The 24630-nt window shown below is 43.4% G+C and overlaps 1 protein-coding gene across 3 annotated transcripts in view; it reads left to right on the top strand.

The window, feature by feature from the left end:
- robo3 (roundabout, axon guidance receptor, homolog 3 (Drosophila)) overlaps nucleotides 1–24630 on the top strand; it is a 312623-nt gene that overhangs the window by 29624 nt on the left and 258369 nt on the right. For all 3 annotated transcript variants that reach the window (XM_060847034.1, XM_060847033.1, XM_060847032.1), the window contains exon 2: nucleotides 14028–14354. In XM_060847034.1, coding sequence (XP_060703017.1) covers nucleotides 14028–14354 — 327 coding nt within the window. The remainder of the gene's footprint in view (nucleotides 1–14027; nucleotides 14355–24630) is intronic.

The following is a 24630-nucleotide window of genomic DNA, read 5'->3' as shown; positions in this document are numbered from 1 at the left end:
GATACAGATCAACCTCTTGGTTATCCAAACAAAATACTCCCCACCCATCTTTTTCAGATAATCAAGGTTGTTTTGTATTGAGAATGGTGATCAAAAGCTGAGTCATGGTGATGTTAAGAATCCTCTTAAAGGAAACAGGGGTTCAAGGGGGATCTTCCAGACCTTATGGTTAGTATAGCTAAAGGCATTGACAAGTCTCTGGCTGCCTGAGGGGCACTGGATGGAGAGTTCCGGAGAAGTTGTATGTGATAGAGGCAGAACACAGAGAAGTAAATGACAGCTGAGGACTGGCATCTGGCAAATCTATGTGCTTATCCAGTCTCCTAAAAGGTGACCAGAACCTGAGTAGCACATCCCACACCAGCACCCTATCAGGATAGAGCATGCACACAGAAGCAACACTGTTGTGATCTCTTCATGCCTCAACCAGACCCCTGTTCATTTCCAGGCTGCACAGTCGTCTGTAAATGGAAGCAGCATTGGCTAGTCAATATTTAATCATATTGCGCTTCGGAGTCGGCTGTTGAGTGACCAGAGATAGCTCAGTGCACACTGGTGAGTGTTTAATCAGGATGCCTGATTTATGGTAATGCACTGAATGGATGACAGTAGCAATTTAAAAAACACAGGTTGCTTAATGCTTTAAAAAGTGAATGTCACCATTGGGACCCCTCATTAGAAAAAAAGGGGTTTGCTAAGAATTATTAACATTAACAATCTCTTTAGATTAGTTCTATTTTGTTTTTAAACAAGTCTTATGAATTTTCCCAGAGTACTGCATGATGTAAGAATGGGAATAGATTGGAGAAGATACAAACTGTCGATATTGTGATGGACCTAGATTGAGCACCATTAAATATAGTTCCTACCGTTGGTTGGAGGAGTTATGGAATCAAATTGCATGAATGGATTATAATCATGTCATTGGAGATATAACAATACATTTTACAAATGAGCTCCACATTTTTAAAGTCTGCATGGGAAGAAGTGTGGTTAGTCTGTAAAAGTATGGTCAAAACCTCAATCCAACTAATGTTCCTTTAATTGCCCTCCCCTGATAAAGATCCATTACCCCATTCTTGAAACTTGACAATGACCCATAGCGTCCACAACCTTTTGGTGTAATAGTGGCTTTTGGTCCATTTTGTAAATGCAAGTTTATAAAAGCATAACCTTCGGCCTGTAACTCAGGGCTTTGCCTGTGGGAGATTATTGTGCCCAGTGATATGAGTGATGAGCATTTGCAGTCAGGTGTACAGTCAGTTTAGATGTCAAGCAGCTCTTCAGTGTTTACAATGTCTTGAAAGGCAAGCATACTTCTCTGTTATAGAGTACAAACAGGGAAAAGATTTATGACTTGGTGTCATCCTTTCCCCCTTGCTTGATCACTGAGTAAGTGGAATTAGGAACTGCCTTGTGCTGTTTCTAAATCGGACTTACATTGTTCTTTGTCTTCCTGCCACTAGCGTGTCCTCATGGGGTAGCATGAATGGAGAGGGTATGTTCTCATTCTCCTGTTCAATTGCATCCTTAACATAGTCTTTACTTGAATGCAGGACTTTGAGATGTAATTTCAATAATATTGAGCACTTCAGGATGGAACTGAGTTAGTGATAAATCTTGCCTGTGACTGCTGGAGGTGCAGTGAGTTATATACCATCACCTTTGCAAGCCCCAGTGTTATGATGCACCATCCAATATAGCAGCATTCATCAGTGGAGGATCATTGGTGAGGGAAAGTGGAGACTGATAAATATCTGATCTCTCTGGTTCAAAAGGCAGTACCTATTGGCGCAGTTGGAGCTTTCAATCCTGAGAGTGATGGGTTTAGTTTAAGAGTATTGAGCAATTTGGATGTAAGTGGGTAAATGGAGTCTTGGAGTGGACCAACCATGTAACTGTGTGATAGAATAAGCTCAAAGGGCTAAATGGCTTACTTTTTTTGTTGCTGTGTTTACATAATTAAATGTGTGAAATGTTCAGATTCTGGAGTATGGATATAGCTGCTCTGTCTGAGATGCTGAAAGCACATCCCACAATTGTGAGACACGTACTATGTACATGAGGCACACAATCACTTGTCACACTTGGTTATCTCATACTTAAGTTGGTTAGTGAGTTATTTCTTTCACTTGTATTTTGAGAGATCATTGTTAATGTCCATGACAAATATGTTGCTTAGCCCACTGCAGTGTATATGCATCTTGTCTTGCTGCTCCCAGTCTCTGAGAGACACGAATTCCAGGGACTTTGATATCCCTGGAATGTCTAAATCATCAGTTTTCAATTGTGAATTAGAAGAGGAGCATGTGTCACAACCAACATGGCATATTGGGCGAGGTTGAAGTTATGGAAAGATTTGAGGGATATTAATATGATTTACCCTGAAACACTTCCATCTGTGTTTTCTGTGATCGTTTCCACTGTTTTGAGATTCAGCTTGGCGCCATAAAGCACCCATCATGAAACTGGCCAACGTGTGGGTGATATTGCAGGATTCTCAACCAGAGCTGCTGGTTATCGAGGGCAGTCTGGAATGTAAACTGAAAGCCACAACCAGATGGGCCTTGGTGGAGCAGGGGGCCTATTGGCATGCTTCTGCTCATTCATGAGTTTATATGTATTCTGAAGAAAGCATCAAACAGTTAACTCATTTTCTTGGATGCATAGGTGTGAGAAGGCACATTTTAAAAGTCTTTTGAAATGAAACACTTAACAGATAAAACTGACTAATGTTACCCAATTAAACTATTAAAAATAGTTTCTTTTTAAAGAGTGATTTTAGAAGCAAGCCTCTCACAGAGAGAGGGCTAGACATACTGATTAAAATTGTTGTTGTCAATGAAAAACCCATTTCTAGCAGGAGTAGTAAAAATAAACCAAGGTTCCATTCTTCATTGAAGAGTATCTTTATAAGGGTATGGGGAGAAGGGGAAATAATTCTATCTGATTAGACTGCCCAATTGGAAGGATTTATGTTTGTGATTCTGTAAGTGATCCTTAATCAAAGTTTGAAGTTGCGTCTATTTGTAATTTCTAATATATTTTGAGCACATTTTCCTGATAGCATCTCCACTTTCAGTGCAATCCCTCTGTTAGCGTCTTGCCCTGTAGTGGCTGAGCCTGGGGTAATGTCAGTGGGTTAGTCGTTCAGATGCAGTCCAATGCACTGTGGAAATGAGTTCAAATGCCATCACAATAACTGGTGAGATTTAAATTGAATTAATTAATAAATTTGGAATTGAAAGCTAGCCTTAGTACTGGTGACTGTGAAACAATTGTTGTTGAATCGAAACATTTGATTCACTGTTGTCCTCCAGTGAAAGAAATCTATCATCCTTACCCAGTCTGGTCTACAATGTGACTCCAGATCCATGGCAATAAGGTTGATATTTAACTGCCCTTTCACGTGTTCTGGAAAGTCAATTAGATTGTACGAAATCACAATACTACTGTTGGATACCTGCGCCAGGTGGACTGCAATAGTTCAAGAAAGTAAATATTCAGTTACACAGACACAGACACAGACACAGACACACATTTGTGCTGCAAGTAAATGCTGTGTCCTGATGAGACATGTTAGGAACGTGAATGTTGTGCCTACTCCAAGTTTTTCATTCAGCTGTACAAATCATGGGGTGTGCACACATTATGTGATTCAATGCTTGAAGTTCTGCAGTGACACTACTAAGCTGATAATGACGGTGTGGGTAACAGCAAATCTTATTGCTCAGCATCTGACAAGGAGGGTGAGGTGTGCAACAGGTAAAGTGTCGCAACAAAGTGTCTGAAGGACAGGCTGTGGCAGAGAGTTTTCCGTGGTAATGAGAGTGCTTAAGGGTAACTTTTGGATTACAATTTTGAAAGACTGTTTTTAATGAGCCTAGCTTGTGTTTTAGATTATAACTCATAACTATTACCATGCATAGTCCATAACATAATGCAGAGTGCCAAATCCTCAGGAATCCTGAACCACATGGTTCAGACATTTCATTCTACTGTTTTTGATTTTTCAGTGGATGTTGGGGCAGACAGATATTTAGTGGTGTAATCTGCTGTCTTCCCACCATTTTCTCGGTCAGGTCCCAACAGGATGGTAGACGCACTGTCACACACATTACTCCGATGTAAACAGAGCTTTTGGATTTGCCAAGTTGCAACCCATGCTGAGCCCCTGAAACCAAACTGAGGCATCCTACATGAGTCTCGCCCCCTGTAATAATACTATGTCTTTTAGAGATGTATTTTGTATTTTTTTAATGAAGAAAGGTTGAGACAGAGGTGCCAAGCAGTCAGAGGTCAGAGACCACAAATTTAGACTGTGTACCAAATTTTAGGGAAAGAATAAATAGAGCGGGTGAGTTGGCTGCACAGCATTTGAAAGTAGTACAGCATGTGATGAAACAGGAAGCAGATAAGAAATCAAAAACTTGCAATTTTTGCTAGTGAAGGTAGTTTTAGTGTTTCTCCTTTTTAAAGGCAAAGTTTAGTGGGCCTCAGCAAATTGAAACAAAATTGAGTGAGGTGAATTATTTGATAATACCAGATGGAGAGAAATCTGAATGTGTCATGTGAATGTGTTCCAAAGGTATTTTGATAGGGAAGGAAAGCAAAAGGAAAATATGTTGCTGGTTACAGTGCATAGTGAAGAATCAAGTTCAGAGGATTCTGAATTATACATTCCTCAAATTAAATTGGACATTGAGGAAGTTCTCAAATATTGGGATAAATTATTGAGTTACCTACCAGAGGAAAATCAAAACAACTTGAAAGAGTTACTATAATCATATGGGAAGCACTATTATAATTATGCGTGATGTAGATATAGGAAATGCTGTTCCAATTAAGCAACATCCTTATAGATTTAACTCTCTAAAGTTGAGCATGGATTCAATCTCTTTTTGAACCTGTGCCAAAGACAGTATAATTGAAGTCATTTGCAGTGGATGGAGCTCACTCATAGTAATGGTACCAAAACCAGATGGTGCCTAACAATTATATGTGGACTATCGCAGTCATTGCAGTTACAAAATCTGATCCATATTCTATTCCACATTTGGAAGACTGCTTGTCACACCTTCTCAAGCCAATTTATGTTTATCAGATTGACTTGCTCGGAGGATACCGAGCAGCTATCTTAATCCAAAAGAACAAAGACAATTTTGGTTTTCTTGACACCAAGTGAACTGCACCAGATTAAAGTCATGTCGTTAGCCAGCTATATTTCAAAAATGAACACATAAAGTCATTTTAGGATTGCCCAATTGTGTGGCGTACATTGGTGATCAAGTGATTTTTAGTCACATATGGGAGGAACATTTTAGAGCATCAATTGGAGTTGTTTGATCAACTTCGGGAAGCAGGCTTGGTGATTACGCTGGCTAAGAGTGAATTCGCAAAAAACAAGTCATGTTCTTGGGCCATGTCATTGGACATGAACAGTTGGCCCAGGGGATGTGAAAACAAAGGTTATTGGAAGTTTCCTATACCATTGACAAAGAGGCAGATATACAATTCCCAGGATTGTTTTATCAGAGCTTTGTATCGAATTTTAGCAGTATGGTTGTGCCACAGACTGACCTGTTGAAGAAGTGCAGAAAATTTCAGTGGACAGAGGAATGTCAGACTGCATTTGGCAGTCTGAAAGCTATGTTAACCACTGCCCCAGTAATTATGCAAAGACATTTTGAAGTGATTATTGATGCGTGTGATGCTGGTGTCAATACTACTCTTGCAGGAATACAACAAGAAAATAGAGAGACCCACATTGGGTATTTTTCCAGAAAATTGGTTAATTATCAACTGAACTATTTGACAGTTGTGAAGGACACCTTGAGTTTGCTGTTGGAGTTGCAACATTTTAGTATTGATATTGCCAGCAATGTGTCTGAGACAATTGTATCTACGATCATAACCCCTTCACATTTTTTTTCAAAAACTTTAAAAGGTCAAAATTCCAGACTGTTTTGATGGAGCTTCTTATTGCAACCATTCAATTTTGAAGATTTATACACCTGGTAGGACAAGAAAACATAACTGGCAACTCGTTGTTACAACTTGAAGGAAGATTGAGACGTCCATTAGTGGGAGAAAATGGACTGAAATGAACTGTAGTAGTGAATGTTTGCATGCGTGGAGTCGATATAATGCATATATATTGTAGTATACTAATAGCATAAGGCTAGAAGTTTCTAAAAATGAAGCAATCTTTGTATATTGATGGTTCTTCTTTTAAGGGGCTAGGTGTGACAATACTATGGCTTTAAGAGGTTGAGACAGAGGTGACCTTAAGACAGATCATAAGAAAGGTTGAGACAGAGGTGCCAAGCAGTCTACTCAAAATGAACACTTTGTGAAGCCTTGATGTTTTTTTTCCCAAAGTTGGAACAATAGAAGTAGCTTGAATAGGTGGAGTCAAGTGCTCAAAGCACCAGGAGTGTTCAGCTTTCTGCAGTTGCTGGGGTGTTGAAGCTGGATGTGGAAGCTCCTTTTCCCCCTTACAGCTAAAAGCTGGAGTTCTCTTCCTGCTGCTAGAATTGTATGACAGTCTTTTGTACAGAATTTGCCATTGCCAAAGTTGTGTTTGTGGAATGCTCTAATATTGGAACAGTTAATTAGTAATAGTTAATATATTTATTTATTTAAGCCAATTCTTCATGTGCTTTTATTTTCTCTGTATTATAACTGTAGTATAAAAATAAAATGTGTTTTGCTTAATGTCGAGTAGTTGGATCAATCAACTTGCATCTGCAATGTAATGCCTTGCACTTACTTACCTTTTTAACATAAGAAAACATTAGGGTCTTGATTTCTTTCTTAATGTGTTGAGTGGGTTTGGTCTGATCCAAACTTGTAACAGTTTTATACCAAATTAAATGTTTTTAATGGAATTAGGAAGAGACCACTCTGCTACCTATCAAGTTTCTCCTCCAAACCATTGTGAAAAATGGAGGCGAGAAATACATTCCTGAAGAAGGGCTTATGCCCAAAACATCAATTCTCCTGCTCCTTGGATACTGCCTGACCTGCTGCGCTTTTCCAGCAACACATTTTTCAGCTAGAAATACAGCCAGGATCACTAACGTCTCCCAGACTCTGTGCCCAGCCAGCAAGCCTTGCTTTCCTTCCAGTGACTGTCACATTGGAACATATATTTCAGAAGGAAATATAGATACAGTCAAATGGGCAAAATTTGAGGGAGGTTGGAATAAAGGTTTTGCAGGAGCTGGCACAGGTACATGTACAGATATTTGGACCGAAGCCAGTCGGTGAGACAGAAACTCTAACTCTCTAGCATCTGCAGTCCTCACTTTCTCCCAGAAACCAAGACAGCTGTCCCTGTGGATTGAGTTTATTAGCTACTTCGTCTTGCAGCTCCTTCAAATGCCAGTGTCACCTGTTTTCTGCTTTATATCTAACTCCTCAATCAATCAATCAACCCCAATCATCAGTTCAACCACTTATTTTATTCATTCAATGGGCTGAATAGCCTCCTTCCATGCTGTGAAATTTTGCCATTCCACACCTAGATCTCTCCTAGAAAGGACATATTCTGGCCTGGTTTGTTTTGGAAAGGCAAGGACTGATTAGGGATAGTCAACATGGCTTTATGCGTGGGAAATCAGGTCTCATGAACTTAATTGAGTTTTCTGAAGAAGTAACAAAGAGGATTGATGAGGGCAGAGCGGTAGATGTGATCTATATGGACTTCAGTAAGGCCTTTGACAAGATTCCCCATGGGACACTGGTGAGCAAGGTTAGATCTCATGGAATACAGGGTGAACTAGCCATTTAGATACAGAACTGGCTCAAAGGTAGAAATCAGAGGTTGGTGGTGGAAGGTTGTTTTCAGACTGGAGGCCTGTGACCAGTGGAGTGCCACAAGGATCGGTGCTGGGTCCACTACTCTTCATCATTTATACAAATGATTTGGATGCGTGCAAAAGAGGTACAGTTAGTAAGTTTGCTGATGACATCAAAATTGGAGGTGTAATGGTCAATGAAGGTGGTTACCTCCAATTACAACAGGATCTTGACCAGATGGGCCAATGGACTGAGAAGTTGCAGATGGAGTTTAATTCATATAAATGCGAGGTGCTGCATTTTGGGAAAGCAAATCCTAGCAGGACTTATACACTTAATGGTAAGGTCCTAGGGAGTATTGCTGAACAAAGAGATCCTTGAAAGTGGAGTCACAGGTAGATAGGATACTGAAGAAGGCGTTTGGTATGCTTTCCTTTATTGGTCAGAGTATTGAGTACAGGAGTCGGGAGGTCATGTTGCAGCTGTACAGGACATTGATTAGGCCACTGTTGGAATATTGGTGCAGTTCTGGTCTCCTTCTTATCGGAAAGATGTTGTGGAACTTGAAAGGCATCAGAAAAGATTTACAAGGATGTTGCCAGGGTTGAAGGATTTGAGCTATAGGGAGAGGGTTAATAGGCTGGGGCTGTTTTCCCTGGAGCGTGGAAGGCTGAGGGGTGACCTTTATAAAGGTTTATAAAATCATGAGGGGCATGGATAGGATAAATACATGGTCTTTTCCCTGGGATCATGTAGTCCAGAACTAGAGGGGAAAGATAGAAAAGAGACCTAAGGGACAACTTCTTCACAGAGTGGTACGTGTATGGAATGAGCTGCCAGAGGAAGTGGTGGAGGCTGGTACAATTGCAATATTTAAAAGGCATCTGGATGGGTGTATGAATAGGAAGGGTTTGGAGGGATATGGGCCAGGTGCTGGCAGGTGGGACTAGATTGGGTTGGGATATCTGGTCGGCATGGATGAGTTGGACTGAAGGGTCTGTTTCTGTGTTGCACACCTCTATGACTCTACGACTGACTGTGGTGAAAGTACAGCTTGCGCTTCTCACAGCAGTGTGCCACACAGCCGAGCGGACATGATTTGCCAACTTTGTGGACTTTATGGTTTCAACGGGCGATGTCCTGTCTCTGACCACCCTCCCCACCCAAGCTGCACAGCCGCTCCAAGGACCCACACTTGCTGATTGGCATGCCAACATGTTTTCTGGTTTAGGACCTTTTGAGTTCAAAGCAGTGGAATCTAGTCCCCAAGTTATAGAGTCATAGAGATATACAGAATGGAAACAGACCCTTTGGGATAACTCATCCATGCCGACCATTTCCCTTTAATTAATCTAGTTGCATTTGCCAGCACTTGGCCTATACCCCTTTAAACCCTTCCTAATCGTATACCCAGCCAAACGCCTTTTAAATGTTGAAACTGTACCAGCCTCCACCACTTTTCCGGCAGCTCATTCCAAACATGCACTATCCTCTGTTTGAAAATATTGCCTTTCAGGTTTTTCTCGAATCTTCCCTTCTCACCCTAAACCCATGCCCTTTAATTTTTGGGCTCCCGTACTCCAGGGAAATGACCTTGACTATTCACTCTATCTATGCTCCTCATGATTTTAAAAATCTCTATAAGTTCCCACTATTGGGTAGAGTTAGAGGTGACACAGAGCTGGCTTGAGAGATTGATACCTGGAATAAAAGGATTGTTTTATCAGGAAGATTGAACAGGCTGCACTTGGTTTCATTGGAGTTCAGAAGACTGAGAGGTGATTTGATTGAAGCTGAGACATAGGGTATTTCCTCTTATGAGTCCACAACTTGGAGGCACATTTAAAATTGGGATTTAAATTGAAGTGGAGAGTTTTTTTTTCATCAAGGACTGTGCGACTTTGGAAGATTCTGCCTCAGAATATGGTGGAGGTGGGTGTCATTGAATATTTTTCAGGTGGAGAGATGGATAGGTTCTTGTTGGACAGGAGTTCAAAGATCATAGGGCATAGGTAGGCATATGAAATAAAGAATACAAACCGAGCAATAATAATCTTATTGACTGGCAGAGCAGGCTTGAATGACCTACTTCCACTGCTAATCGCAGTGGAACCTTCCTGAACCATGTGACTACCACCTGGCCATGCCAAATGGACTCTTCTTGATCCATGTGACTCACCACCCTCCCATGCCAATTTGATATCTAATAGGCTCTTCATTAGCCAATCGGATGGCCCTTGACTGTCTGGCAAACCATTTTTATATCTCAGTTGCAATATGTTTTACAATCAATAACTGGAAGCAAATGATGAAACTTGCACATGATTTAAAAAAAAATGCTACTCCTGGAGCTGCACACAGCAATGTCATAAAGATTAATCTTTAATTCTTGGAGACTTCAAGACAATTCTGGTATGTTGGTAATCCTGATGCTGAGTGGACTTTAAAAGCTGCCCTTATTGTGACAGAGGTCGAGTTATAATGAGTATAGGGTCCATTAGATGGATAGTGTTATAACAAGGGTGCGATGTGCAGTCTAACTCTTCACTTTTGCAGTAATTGACTTTATGCGCTGCTTGAAAAGGGCACATTGTGAGTGAATATGCTGTGTCCCGATATGATTAAATGGATAATATTAGCATTAAGTTGTATTTAGGTGAAGACACCCGGCTTGTGGAGATAAGGAGAGCATTCCTGAGAGCAGAAAGCCCAGTTTCCCACTGTTGTACCTGCAAAACCACTTCAGGGCGGTGGGAGATAAATTCAGCTGATTGTGCCATGAGTAATCTGTCTGTCAAATGAAGGGGATTCGTATTAAATGGAATACACATTTGAAATTGCAGTTAGACTCCCACAGACTGAGATAAACACACAATAGCCAAACCGGTTATATTTGGGAAATGAGGCCATTTATGTCAGATGTAAATGCAGTGGTATCTCTCCATTTTGATTTAGGAGGTCATGCAGTGTAATTAATGGATCATTGTCATGAAGTACTCGGCAATTTTGCCCAAAGAAATAATGAAATTCCTGCTTGACCAGATTGACTATCATAACGCCTGTGTTTGGCCAACCTTTTCTAATTTCCTTTACATAAATTCATACAGCACAGAAAAATGCACTAATCCCAATCTCCTGCATATCCTTGAATGTTATGATATTTGAAGTACTCATCCAAATATTTTTACAGGTTATAAGGTTTCCAGCCTCTCTCACTGTCCAAGGCAGTGCATTTCCATGTAAACTATCTATAGTCATAGTACCCCTTTAAAAGATTGTTGAGTGAATTACACTGATGAAAGCAAGTTGACTTACAGCTCTCTCCCCTGTTTGGTAAATACACTGCTGTTGTGGTCCTGAACAGTGCAGATAGGTGAGGCCATCGTTGGAAAAGGGGGCTTTGCGAAGTTGGCTGACCTCTGACGAGCTTCAGCTGAGCTGCCAACTTCCACACTCTGAAAGCAAAATTAAGCTCACCCCAGATTCCGCTGCCTGTACCTTAATTCAGCTCCGGTTCTGTTCACCCATCACTTTGTGCCACTGACCTATAATAGCATCTAGTCACTTTTAAAATTTCAACCTTTTGCACCCGCCTGTTTCATCCTCACTATTGTAACCTCCTTCAGCCTGGCAAACAGCTGTGACATGTGTGTTCTTCCAATTCCAAATCATTGCACTCTATTGGCAGTGTGCCTTCAATTGTTTTTGCCTTAAAATATTAAATTTCCTTTGGATATCACTCCTTGTCTTCATCTCTCTCTCCTTTTTTTAAGGGGTTCCTTAAAGCCTATTCTTTGACAATCTGTTAGGTCGCCTGTTCTGATGTCTCCTTATGTAGCTCTGTAAGTGTTGAAGAGTGATCCATTGGTAGCATGCTAGTTTAAACAGACATAGACATTTGCCCATTGTTGCCACTCTTCCCCATTACTATCCAGTGATTTTTTTTTTGGAAAATGCAAGTCTGGATGCAGAACCTTCATCAAGCTCTACGGATAATTTTTCTCTGTCACCATGGAAGTACAATGACCAGTACCTTTCACTCTTTCTTGGGTTGTGGGCATTACCTAGAAAGACCAGCATTATGTTGTGGATCCCTAATTTCCCTTGAACCTGGCTTATTTGGCCATTTCAGAGGATACTCATTCTTCTTGTTTTGGCTCTGGAGTAATGTGCAGGGCAGACCAGGCAAAGAGGCAAGCTTTCTTTCCTAAAGGCAAAGGAACCAGGTTAGTTTTTCTCACAATCAATGATCATTTCACAGTCACCATCTCCAAGACTAGCTTTTAATCCCACAGTACCTGTTCTGTTACCTTCCCTACAGTTATCCTGAGGTTTCCCTGGTCAGGGTTTTCACTTGGCTGGCGGTGAGAAGGGCACGACCTGTTAGATCCTTCATGTACACCCAGACTGTCTGCACCACCACACACTGCCCTCGAAGCAGCTGCCAAAAGGCAGAAGTAGAGATTGTCACAAACCTCCTTGTGGAATGTGCCTTTGCAAAGGAAGTCTGTCGGGAGATGCAGTGATTTTTGTTGAGGTTCGCCTCAAGCAGCTCCATGATACAGGTCTCTGTGCGCTACAGTCTGTTTCCTGGGACGCACACCAAGACAGACATTGGCTGTGTCTGGCAGACCATCATGAAAGACTATCTTTGGTCTGCCCGAAACCTGGCCTTCCAGAATAAGGAGTTGGCCCTGACCAAGTGTTGCAGACTGGCACATTCCAATGTCCAGAATTATGTGCTTAGAGACACAGAGTAAAAAGTGAGGTCTGCAGATGCTGGAAATCAGAGCTGAAAATGTGTTGCTGGTTAAAGCGCAGCAGGTCAGGCAGCATCCAAGGAACAGGAAATTCGACGTTTCGGGCACAAGCCCTTCATCAGGAATGAGGAAAGTGTGTCCAGCAGGCTAAGATAAAAGGTAGGGATGAGGGACTTGGGGGAGGGACGATGGAGATGTGATAGGTGGAAGGAGGTCAAGGTGAGGGTGATAGGCCGGAGTGGGGTGGGGGCGGAGAGGTCAGGAAGAAATTTGCAGGTTAGGAGGGCGGTGCTGAATTCGAGAGAATCGACTAAGACAAGGTGAGGGGAGGGGAAATGAGGAAACTGGAGAAATCAGAGTTCATCCCTTGTGGTTGGAGGGTTCCCAGGCGGAAGATGAGGCGCTCTTCCTCCAACCGTGGTGTTGTTATGTTCTGGCGATGGAGGAGTCCAAGGACCTGCATGTCCTTGGTGGAGTGGTAGGCAGGTCCTTGGACTCCTCCATCACCAGAACATAACAACACGACGGTTGGAGGAAGAGTGCCTCATCTTCCGCCTGGGAACCCTCCAATCACAAGGGATGAACTCAGATTTCTCCAGTTTCCTCATTTCCCCTCCCCCCACCTTGTCTCAGTCGATTCCCTCGAACTCAGCACCGCCCTCCTAACCTGCAATTTTCTTCCTGACCTCTCCGCCCCCACCCCACTCCGGCCTATCACCCTCACTTTGACCTCCTTCCACCTATCACATCTCCATCGCCCCTTCCCCAAGTCCCTCGTCCCTACCTTTTATCTTAGCCTGCTGGACACACTTTCCTCATTCCTGATGAAGGGCTTGTGCCCGAAACGTCAAATTTCCTGTTCCTTGGATGCTGCCTGACCTGCTGTGCTTTAACCAGCAACACATTTTCAGCTCTGCTTAGAGACACACTAAAGACTGGGGCAGTGGGGAAGAACTGTTGTCTAAGGTTAAAGTTAAATGGGGGTCTGTTCAGTTATCAGACTCTCCAGGTGCCTGATATATGTGTAGATATAATATTGTACAAGTAAGAAATGGCTTGGGTTTGCTTGCTGGATAGAGTCAAACTTCAATGTTTGTTCCCTCATCTGCTCCTGTACAGAACCAAGCTGCTTTAGTCACTATGTATATTAAATATTCTTTTGAATGAAGTACATCTTTGAATTACAAAAAAACATTGTTAGGGGATGGGCAACATTATTAAAGCTGCATTTCTAGCCTGAGAGAGTGTTGTTTGGCATTCTCTTTGAATACTATAGTTCCTCCAGTGATAGTAGGTAATTCCACCTCCTTGTGTATTCCTGGCTGCACACAGGTGCAACTGGACTCTTGAGGTGACAGTTACCAAGTCCTTCCAATGATGTTATTGATTATGTAACCAGGCTAAGCAAGCTGGTAATCAGGTTGGGAAATATAATTTAAAATTCAATGGGGTTTTCTTTTATAGGTTCTAGGCTCCGTCTGGAAGACTCTGCACCCCGGGTCATTGAGCATCCTTCGGACCTGATTGTGTCGAAAGGGGAACCTGCGACGCTGAACTGCAAAGCCGAAGGACGGCCCACTCCCATCATTGAATGGTACAAGGATGGAGAGCGAGTGGAGACGGACAAGGATGACCCTCGCTCCCATCGCATGCTCCTCCCCAGCGGGTCACTCTTCTTCCTGCGCATTGTGCACGGCCGGAGGAGCAAGCCGGACGAAGGCGTCTACGTGTGTCTGGCCAGGAATTACCTCGGGGAAGCGGTCAGTCGGAACGCATCGCTGGAAGTTGCGAGTAAGTGATCGGATTTCTCTTCTACCTCCCCTACTCCCACCCCCCTTTGATAGTGCACTGGCCAATCCCTCCAGTAGGCCCAGGTTCCCATTAGGAAATTGGGCCATGCTGTCTTAAACTTGTGGAGAGTCTACAGATGTTGAGCCAGTTCTACTCAGCAGAGAATATTAAAGGAAAATTTAAAAGTCGTGTCTAAAATTATGACTGGTTTTGGTATTGTAGACAGGCAGATATTATTTCCGCCAGAGTCTGTTACCAAGAATACAGTTCTAAGACAATTGGCTAAAGAGGCTGGCAGGGAGAGGAGGCGGAATGCTTTAATGTGTTGATTTGATCTGGAGTTCACAGCCTGAAAGAAAGCTGGAAGGAAATTCAGCAGTGACTTTCGGAAATAAATTGCTTTAATAGGAGAAGAGAAAAGATTTGCAAGGCTAAGGGAACAGTTAATTTGAGAGCTATTTCAAAGGGCTAGCATAGTCACAGTGGCTCAAATAGCCTCCTTCAATAAGATTCCATGAATTCTATCTCTTCGTCTTGTCCCAGAAACTGTTGCTGGTCCCCAGTAGCTTTCTTGCGTAAATGTCCCCAGTTTTGTAAAAGAGATGCCTTTGCTGATGGAAGCTCTGCTCAATTCCCAGTCTATTATGGCTGGCAGTTATGAGTGATTATAATTGGAGCCATCCCCTTGTCCTCGAAACCCTCTTCACACCGAGTGTTTATCAAATGTCGTCCGGTTGAGTTACGCCATTGATCGGTCGATCAATACAGCACGGCTGAGGGTTGCAGCTTCCAGCTAGCAGAGGCCAAAGGTCAGCGCTCACACAACATTAACACCCGAATTGCAATGTCAGTGTTCGCGAGATGTTACAGGCTTGCGGGTTCGGATTGACAGGCCCGTGCCATTAGGACAACCTTAAGCTGCAGTTTCCCATTTTGCTGACAGTTCATGTCAAAACCTGTTAACTCTTTGAGGCTTGCCGCAGTCTGCTTCAAAATGGCACGACTAGTCATGTCTATGTTTAATATAAAAGCTATTCTGAGCTGTAGTTTCTTCTGTGTGGTGATGCTTTACAGGATCCCTTTCACAATATCGCATTGATTTTCCCACCTGCCACCCCACCCTCCAATTCCCAAGTGCTGTGGGGCACCGCTGTAGCACCCAGAGAGACAATGAGCAATCCTAAATTGAAATGACCCTATGTCTCATCAGAGTCCAAGCCTGACGCAGCTAATTGAATGGGAGCTATTTTGGAGGAGGTCTTCCAGGACCCTCTTCCTTCATGGTTAGATATGCGTGGCTCAAATGCATCTACCTCACACATACCATTTCCTGGAGGCTGCCACAAAGCAGGGCAGGACCACGGGAAAAGGGGGCAACAGGCTGTCTTCGCTCTGCCCAGTAAAAGCCGAAAGATCTGTGGATGCTGTAAATCGAAAACAATAACAGAAGTTGCTAGAAAAGTCTAGCAGGTCTGGCAGCATCTGTGAAGAGAAATCAGAGTTCATGTTTTTGGGTCCAGTGACCATTCCTCAGAACTGCATTTAGTTTTTATATCTTTTTTTTTGCAGTGCCCTTCACATCAAAGGGGATCCCATGTTTATTTTTTTTAAAATTAACCCCCACACTACCGCCTAACTGTGGTAGTGCTTATTTATCCCCAGCGCCCATGGTGTGTGTGTGTGTGTGTGTAGGTGTGGGACACAGTGCACAAATCTTTATTCAATTTCCACCACCAGGAAGATAGGAAAACACCCGAGTGACCTCTGACAAGCAGTGCCCTTCACATCAAAGGGCAATGCTGTGTGATCAAAACAGTGAAGGGGAGGGCAGGGACTAAATCAAAATAGAGTTGGAGGGGGAAATGACGCACTCCACTCCCTGCGGCGCCCACGTCTCCCTGAACGACTTCAGGGGTGTTGGTGGACACCGCGTGCTCCTTCTCCAAGGACACCCGGGCCCTAACGTAACCGCGGAAGAGGGGAGAACTGCATTTAGTTAGCGACGGCCAAGGGACGTCCATTGGCCATCATGATCAGGAAAGGGGAGGGGAATTGAAAGCCTGGTTAATGCTTTGTTGCCCCCCTATTTCAACTGTTAACAAGCCTGAATGCTGGAATGGTGGTAGAAAATAAATCCGCCCTTCAGACTCAGATTAAAAAATAGACATGAGGGGCAGTGAGTGGTTGGTGTGTAAAATGAAATTCCTAAGGAAATTGTGGATGTGGCAGAAACATTTAAAAGACATTTGGATGGGTACATGAATAGGAAATACTTCCAGGGATTTGAGCCAATTGCAGGCAGGTGGGACTAGTTTATTTTGGGATATGGTTGGTGTGAACGAGTTGGATTGAAGGGTCTGTTTTCGTGCTGCATTCTCTATGAAGTTGATGTGCGCTCTTTGATTCCTACAAGCACAGCAGGAGCCCCATCAAGTTCTGTGTCAAGGCAGATCCAAGCCACATCATTCTCTTGCCCCGTTCTCCTGGAATGTCGATTTGAGATGGCAGTGTGTGCTGAGGTGTTGTAATATTTATGCAACCATTCTACTGCAAGATTGCTGTGTGGTATTATCCCTCCCTCTATATCCTGCACTGTTCTGGTCTCTATATAATCGGCCACATTCATCAGATTGATGTCAGCAACATAACCAATTACTTTATCTGCAGTGAACTGACCGCAAGGTCACAAGCACATGGGCACCTGTACGTCACCTGCAAGGGCGTCTGCAAGGGAGAGCTAAAGATGGGGATCTTTGAGACTGACGCTTGGCTGAAGGCCATGATCTCTTCTGCTTGTCACTTTCAGAAGCTCTAACTGAGAGGAAGATACCAGCTCTGAGCCCAATCAGTCACTGCTTAATGTATCGTTGCCTACCATTGGGCTAAACCATTGCCTTGCAAGACAGAAGGCAACCATCTTTCTTACAGAAAGACTGGAGGGACACTAAAGAGGACCTTAGCAGCTTATGATCCCAAGTACGACTTTTCCTGAATTTTTCCCTGTTTTTCAGATGTCCTGTTCCTCGTGGGTGGCATGGTGGCTAGCACTGCTGCCTCACAGTGCCAGAGACTCAGGTTCAATTCCCGCCTCAGGTGACTGTGCAAACTCCACACAGACATTCTCCCTGTGTCTGCATGGGTTTCCTGTGGGTGCTCTGTCCAAAAATGTGCGTTGGTTAAGTGAGTTGGCCATGCTAAATTGTCCGTAGTGTTAGGTGAAGGGATAAATGTAGGGGAATGAGTCTGGGTGGGTTGCGCTTTGGAGGGTTAGTGTGGACTTGTTGGGCCAAAGGGCTATTTCCACACTAAGTAATCGAATCTCAAAGTAAGTGTCACTTGCCATGGGCATTTTGCCTACATCTGAAGGGCTCACTGCCAGATGACTGCCCAGTACCCCCTGACTGCCTTCCTATGGGTTTGCAGATTGGTACTCAATGAGCATAATCTAGCTCACTCTCGTGACAAAAGCACTGGGAATCCTACTCTGAAGGTCAGGGCTCGTCTTCCTGCCCTTGGCTTTTCCTGAATTTTCCCCTGTTTTTCAGATGTCCTGTTCCTCGTGGTGCATTGCTCAGCCTGTGACCTCTGAACTCTCTGGATTGGCAGGTTGGCCATTTTTTCGGCCACTGTATTTGAAATGGTACCCCAGGGTCCTGCTGTCCCCAGGTTCAGCTCCTGCTTTACATTGCAGGTCTTCAACCTCAGCTGAAGATTCAGCCTATTTGTGTCTAGTTTGGAGGGGTAGACCAAAATTAAAAGCCGTAAAAAGGACAAATAAATTCAATAGGTAATTCTGATATAAATGGTCTTTGCTGAAAATGTGGAACGCACTACTACATTGAGGAGTTGAGCTGAAGAACATTGATGCACTTAAGGGAAGCTGGGTAAGTTCGTGAGCGAGGAAGGATTTGAAGGTTATGCTGAAAGACTGAGATGGGTGGGAGGAGGTTTGTGGCAAGTATAAATTTTAGCACAGACCATTCGAGTTGAATGGCCTATTTCTCTGCTGAACACTTGATGTACTTGTTTGTATACCTAGAATAATTGCTAATGTGCAGAAATGATTGTGGCAGTTGAAAAGTTGGTTTCAGAGTGGAGTTTGAATCTGCTGATGATGCATGTTCAGACTGTTCTATAAATACAGGATCCTCCCCCGTGTCTGCACCTTGTGTTTCTGGAATATTCTAAAAAGTCAGCATTTGCTATTTTTATTATTTTTCACTGAACAACAGAATTTTAAAAATTCTGCTTGGAAGAGTTTTGACTGAACATGGCACTTTGCGACATCAATATCAAACATGTTAGTCTTGTGAAATTCCTCAATCCACCGTTTAACCAGCCATTAATATGAAGGAAGGACTTCTGAAGTGTCATCGCTGTTGCAGTATAGGAATCCAGGCATGTGATTTGCACACAGCAAGATCCCACAAACATTGATAAGTCATTAACTGATTTGTCAGCTTATATATCTGCTCTAATCATGGGAGTTGGACTTGAACTGAGATTTTTCTGACTAAGGTAAGACTACTTTCATTGAGTACCTGTTATCTGGATGGTACTGTGACACCCCTTAACTCAGATTATATATAAATTTTAAAAAAAAGAGGTTGTCTGATTTTTCCTGTTGAGATATTGGCTGTGAGAACACACAAGTTTCAGTTAAAGCTGCTCAGGTGATCAGCTCCCATGTAGATTGTGAACTAACAGTTCCTTAGGGTTGGCATGGTGGCTCTGTGGCTAGCAGTACTGCCTTGCAGTGCCATGCACCTGTGTTCGATCCCAGCCTTGGGTGACTGTGCAAACTCCAGACAGACATTATCCCCATGTCTGCATGGGTTTCCTCCCACAGTCCAAAGAATTACAGGTTAGGTGGATTGGCCATGCTGAATTGCCCATAGTGCCCAGAAATGTGCAGGCCAGGTGGGTTAGCCATGGGAAATGTAGTGTAGGAGAGATGGAATGCTCTTTGGAGGGCCAGTGTGGACTTGATGGGTGGAATGGCTTGCTCCCACACTGTAGGAATTTTATTATTCTCTATAACGCTTGCTTTTCCACCAAGTTAAAAGCGACACTTCTGAAATTGTCTCTACCGACTCTTATTGATGTACGTGTGTGTTTGACTTGAATGTTCGCGTGCACAAGGGAGAGAGATATTCATAACGAAGAGAAGCCAGTGCTGTCATGCTTAGGGCCTGCAACCAAGTTAGGAATGAACCACGTTTCCTTTTCTTGAAGTGTTACAATTGCCATATTACTCACTCGGAAAAAAGCCCAATGGAAATGGCTTCGGGGTCACAGTGAGCAGCCAGAGGTCAGAGATCAGAAGTTGTTTAAACCAAGAGGTTTGCTATTTCCCTGACCCATCACATCTGACAGCTAAAGTGTCCCTTCTGAGGTGACACATGTCATGACTCATTCCGAATGGAGAGGGCCGGTGATGGATAGGAACTGACGGGCATGTTACAGAAATACTCGGGGCAGGTAGATAGTGAGCATGCATCAGAGCACAGCTCCAGAGAGAAGTCATTCAAGCAAACAAAGTGCACTGGAGGATAATGTAAAAGGGAAATAAACGGAATTGCTCTCAGAATTGGTTTAACCATTGTCAAAAGGACAAGTACAAAAAGATTTACTGTGATAAAATGGCTGGCTTGGTGGTCTATGCATTTCCCGGTCTGAAATCCAACGCCACACATCAAGAATTCAGGTCTGTTGTGAATCAATGGATCCTATTCAAAGTGATAGCTGGTGTTAGCTTAGTTCCTGGGTTATGGAGTGTGGAAAATGTGGCCAGGGTTCCTGCGCTGGAATAATATCGAGTAAGTGCTAAGTGAAATTGGGTTGTGGGGGACGTTGGCAATAAACAGGGTGAGGCTCACTTGTGATTCTCTTTATCTGCTTCTTCACATTTGTATCATTGGTCACTGGCATCACACAGGATAAATGTAATTTGGGACAGCTTACCACAGGGCTGTCCATCTTTATAGACAAGGGAAGTTGCACTGGTCCACCCCATTAGCTCACTATGGATCTCTGTATATTTTTGAAGGGGTGTTAGGCATATAGTTTATAAATAAAAATTTAAGTGATGCAGTTTATGAGTTAGGCAAGCAGACTTCTCAATGTGACTTTCTACATGACATAACCTTACACTGGGAGCATTAAATTGTAAAAAAAATCTCTAATGCTCATTTCTCTTTATTTTTCCCAATGTGAGAGGATTGATTGGAATTTATTTTAACTGCTTAGAAATGTAGAGTTTGAAAGCTCTGTAGATCCGGGCCTAATTTTCCACCTGATAAACATCTGTTGTGGAAACCTTATTAAACCTCTCCATGCATAGTTGGTGCCTTGCATTCCCAAGGTTACTCAGCGGCTCTCCTTATCTATCCTGCCCCAAGTCCTGATTGCACTTCACGATTTGAATGAAGCTGTTAAGCCATTGTATCAGTTAATGGTTTTATGGAGGCTCAGCTTTGGCAAATACAAGAAAATTTAGCTTTTATCACCTCTTTAACATACATTATTGTACACCTGTGACCTACGTTGGTGGTCAAATAGCATGGCAGGACTGAGCAGTGACACAGCACTCTGCTATTTCTTCACATTCTTGACATGTTAAAAAATACAAGAAACATTTTATTTTCTGGCAAATGTCACTCCATGAAGGTCTTTAAAGTTATAAAGGTGTATACAGGCAAAGAATAGAGCCTTATTTGTGTGTGTGGGTGAGGGGGTGGTTGGTTGGTATGACAAAACTCGAGTTAGTAAACATTGGTTTTTAATAATTCTAGTAAGGATTTGGGATTCTTTTAGAATGTAGGCATTATTGCCAAGGGCAACACTTGTTGACCATCCTTGATCGACCTTGGACCTGAAAGGCCTGCTGCGCCAGTTCAAATGCAGTTAAGAGTCGAGCACACAGCTGTGGACTTGGACACACATGCAGGCCAGAACAGGTAAGGCAGAATTCTGAAAGGACATTGATTCACATGAAAATTCATCTTGATCACCAAGGATAGAGTCATACAGATGTACAGCACAGAAACAGACCCTTCATGCCGACCAGATATCACACCCCAATCTGATCCCACCTGCCAGCACCTGGCCCATATCCCTCCAAACCCTCCCTTCCTATTCATATACCCATCCAGGTGCCTTTTAAATGTTGCAGTTGTACTAGCCTCCACCATTTCCTCTGGCAGCCCATTCCACACATGTGCCACCCTCTGCATGAAAAAGTTGCCCCTTGTTGTTTATCTTTCCCCTCTCACCCTAAAACTATGCCCTCTAGTTCTGGACTCTTTTCCCCCACCCCAGGGAAAAGACATTGTCTATTTGTCCTATCCATGCCCCTCATGATTTTATAAACCTCTATAAGGTCACCCCTCCACCTGCAATGCTCCAGAGAACATAGCCCCAGCCTATTCAACCTCTCCCTATGGCTCAAGTTCTCCAACCCTGGCAACATCCTTGTAAATCTTTTCTGAAGCCTTTCAAGTTTCACAACATCTTTCCGATAGGAAGGAGACCAGAATTGCACCCAATATTCCAACAGTGGCCTAACCAACGTCCTATACAGCCACAACATGGCCTCCCAACTCCTGTACTCAATACCCTGACCAATAAAGGAAAGCATACCAAATGCCGCCTTCGCTATCTTATCTATCTGCAACTCCACTTTCAAGGAGCTACGAACCTGCACTCCAAGGTCTCTTTGTTCAGCAATACTCCCTAGGACCTTACCATTAAGTGTATAAGTCCTGCTGAGATTTGCTTTCCTAAAATGCAGCACCTCACATTTACTTAAATTAAATTCCATCTGCCAGTCCTAAGCCCATTGGCCCATCTGATCAAGATCCTATTGTAATCTGAGGTAACCTTCTTCGCCATCCGCTACATCTCCAATTTTGGTGTCATCTGCAAACTTACCAACTATACCTCCTATATTCATATCTAAATCATTTATATAAATGATGAAAAGTAGTGGACCCACCACCGATCCTTGTGGCACTCCATGATCAAAGGCCTCCTATCTGAAAAACATCCCTCCACCACCACCCTCTGTCTTCTACCTTTGAGCTGGTTCTGTATCCAAACGGCTAGCTCTCCCTGTATTCCATGAGATCTAACCTTACTAACTAGTCTCCCATGGGGAATCTTGTTGGACGCCTTACTGAAGTCCACATAGATCACATGTACATACTGTCCCTCAGGAATCCCTCCAACAACTTGCCTACCACTGCCATCAGGCTCACCAGTCTATAGTTCTCTGATTTGTCCTTGCCACCATTTTTAAATAGTGGCAGCACGTCAACCAATTTCCAGTCTTCCAGCACCTCACCTGTGACCATCGATGATGCAAGAGGCCCAGCAATCACTTCCCTGGCTTTCCAGAGTTTGAGGGTACACCTGATCAGGTCCTGAGGATTTTTCTAATTTAGTGCATTTCAAGCCATCCAGCAGTTCCTTCTCTGTAATATGGGCATTTTTCACCATCTATGTCACCATCTATTTTCCTACATTCTGTAGCTTCCATGACTTTTTCCACAGTAAACACTGATGCAAAATACCTGCTTAAGTTTCTCCCCCATCTCCTACAGTTTCACACAAAGGCAGCCTTGTTGATCTTTGAGGGGCCCTATACTCTCCCTCGTTACCCTTTTGTCCTTAACATATTTGTAAAAACCCTTTGAATTCTCCTTAACTCTATTTGCCAAAGCTACCTCATGCCCCCTTTTTTGCCCTCCTGATTTCTCTCTTAAGTATACTTCTACTGCCTTTATACTCTTGTAAGGATTCACTCGATCTCTCCTGTTTATACCTGATGTTTGCTTCCTTTTTCATAACCAAACCCTCAATTTCTTGAGTCATCCAGCATTCTCTATCCCTACCAGCCTTCCCTTTCACCCTGACAGGAATATACTGTCTCTGGATCCTGGTTGTCTCATTTCTGAAGGCTTTCCATTTTCCAGCCATCCCTTTACCTGCGAACATTTGCCCCCAATCAGCTTTCGAAACTTCTTGCCTGCTACCGTCAAAATCAGCCTTCGTCCAATTTAGAACTTCAACTTTTAGATCCGATCTAACCTTTTCCATTACTGTTTAAAAACTAATAGAATTATGGTCGTTGGCCCCAAAATGCTCCCCCACCAACCCCTCAGTCATCTGTGCTGCCTTATTTCCCAAGAGTAGGTCAAGTTTTGCACCTTTTCTAGTAGGTATAACTACAGGCTGAATCAGAAACTGTTCTTGTACGCACTCAACACGTGCCTCTCCATTGAAATCCTTAACACTATGGCAGTCCCAGTCTATGTCTGGATAGTTAAAATCCCCTACCATAACCACCCTATTATTCTTACAGTTAGCTGAGATCTCCTTACAAATTTGTTTCTCATTTTCCCACTGACTAATAGGGGGCCTATATTACAATCCCAATAAGGTGATCATCCCTTTCTTATTTCTCAGTTCCATCCAAATAACTTCCCTGGATGTATTCCCAGGAATATCCTCCCTCAGTAATGCTATCCCTAATCAAAAATGCCACTTCCCCTCCTCGCTTGCCTCCCTTTCTACCCTTCCTGCAGCATTTGTATCCTGGAACATTAAGCTGCCAGTCCTGCCCATCCCTGAGCCATGTTTCTGTAATTGCTATGGTATCCGAGTCCCATGTTCCTGACCATGTCCTGAGTTCATCTGCCTTCCCAGTTAGGTAAAAGCCAGGACTGCAGATGCTGTAAACCAGATTCTAGATTAGAGCGGTGCTAGAAAAGCACAGCAGGTAAGGCAGCATCCGAGGAGCAGGAAAATCGATGTTTCAGGCAAAAGCCCTTCATCAGGAATAGAGGCAGGGTGCCTGCAGAGTGGAAAGATAAATGAGAGGGGGGTGGGGTTGGGGAGAAAGTAGCATAGAGTACAATAGGTGAATGGGGTGGGGATGGAGGTGATAGGTCAGAGAGGAGGGTGGAGTGGATAGATGGAAAGGAAGGTCGGCAGGTAGGACAGGTCATGGGGACGGTGCTGAACTGGAAGATTGGAACTGGGGTGAGGGGAAATGAGTAAACTGGTGAAGTCCACTTTGGTGCCCTGGAGTTGAAGTGTTCCGAGACGGAAGATGCGGCGTTCTTCCTCCGTGCGTCGGGTGGTGAGGGAGCGGCGGTGGAGGAGGCCCAGGACCTGCATGTCCTTGGCAGAGTGGGAGGGGGAGTTGAAATGTTGGGCCAGTGACAATGTGGTTGATTGGTGCGGGTGTCCGGAGATGTTTCCTAAAGCGCTC

The sequence above is a fragment of the Hemiscyllium ocellatum genome, chromosome 29, assembly GCF_020745735.1.
Source record: "Hemiscyllium ocellatum isolate sHemOce1 chromosome 29, sHemOce1.pat.X.cur, whole genome shotgun sequence".
Classification (NCBI taxonomy): domain Eukaryota; kingdom Metazoa; phylum Chordata; class Chondrichthyes; order Orectolobiformes; family Hemiscylliidae; genus Hemiscyllium; species Hemiscyllium ocellatum.
This window is presented reverse-complemented; position numbering and strand designations above follow the sequence as displayed.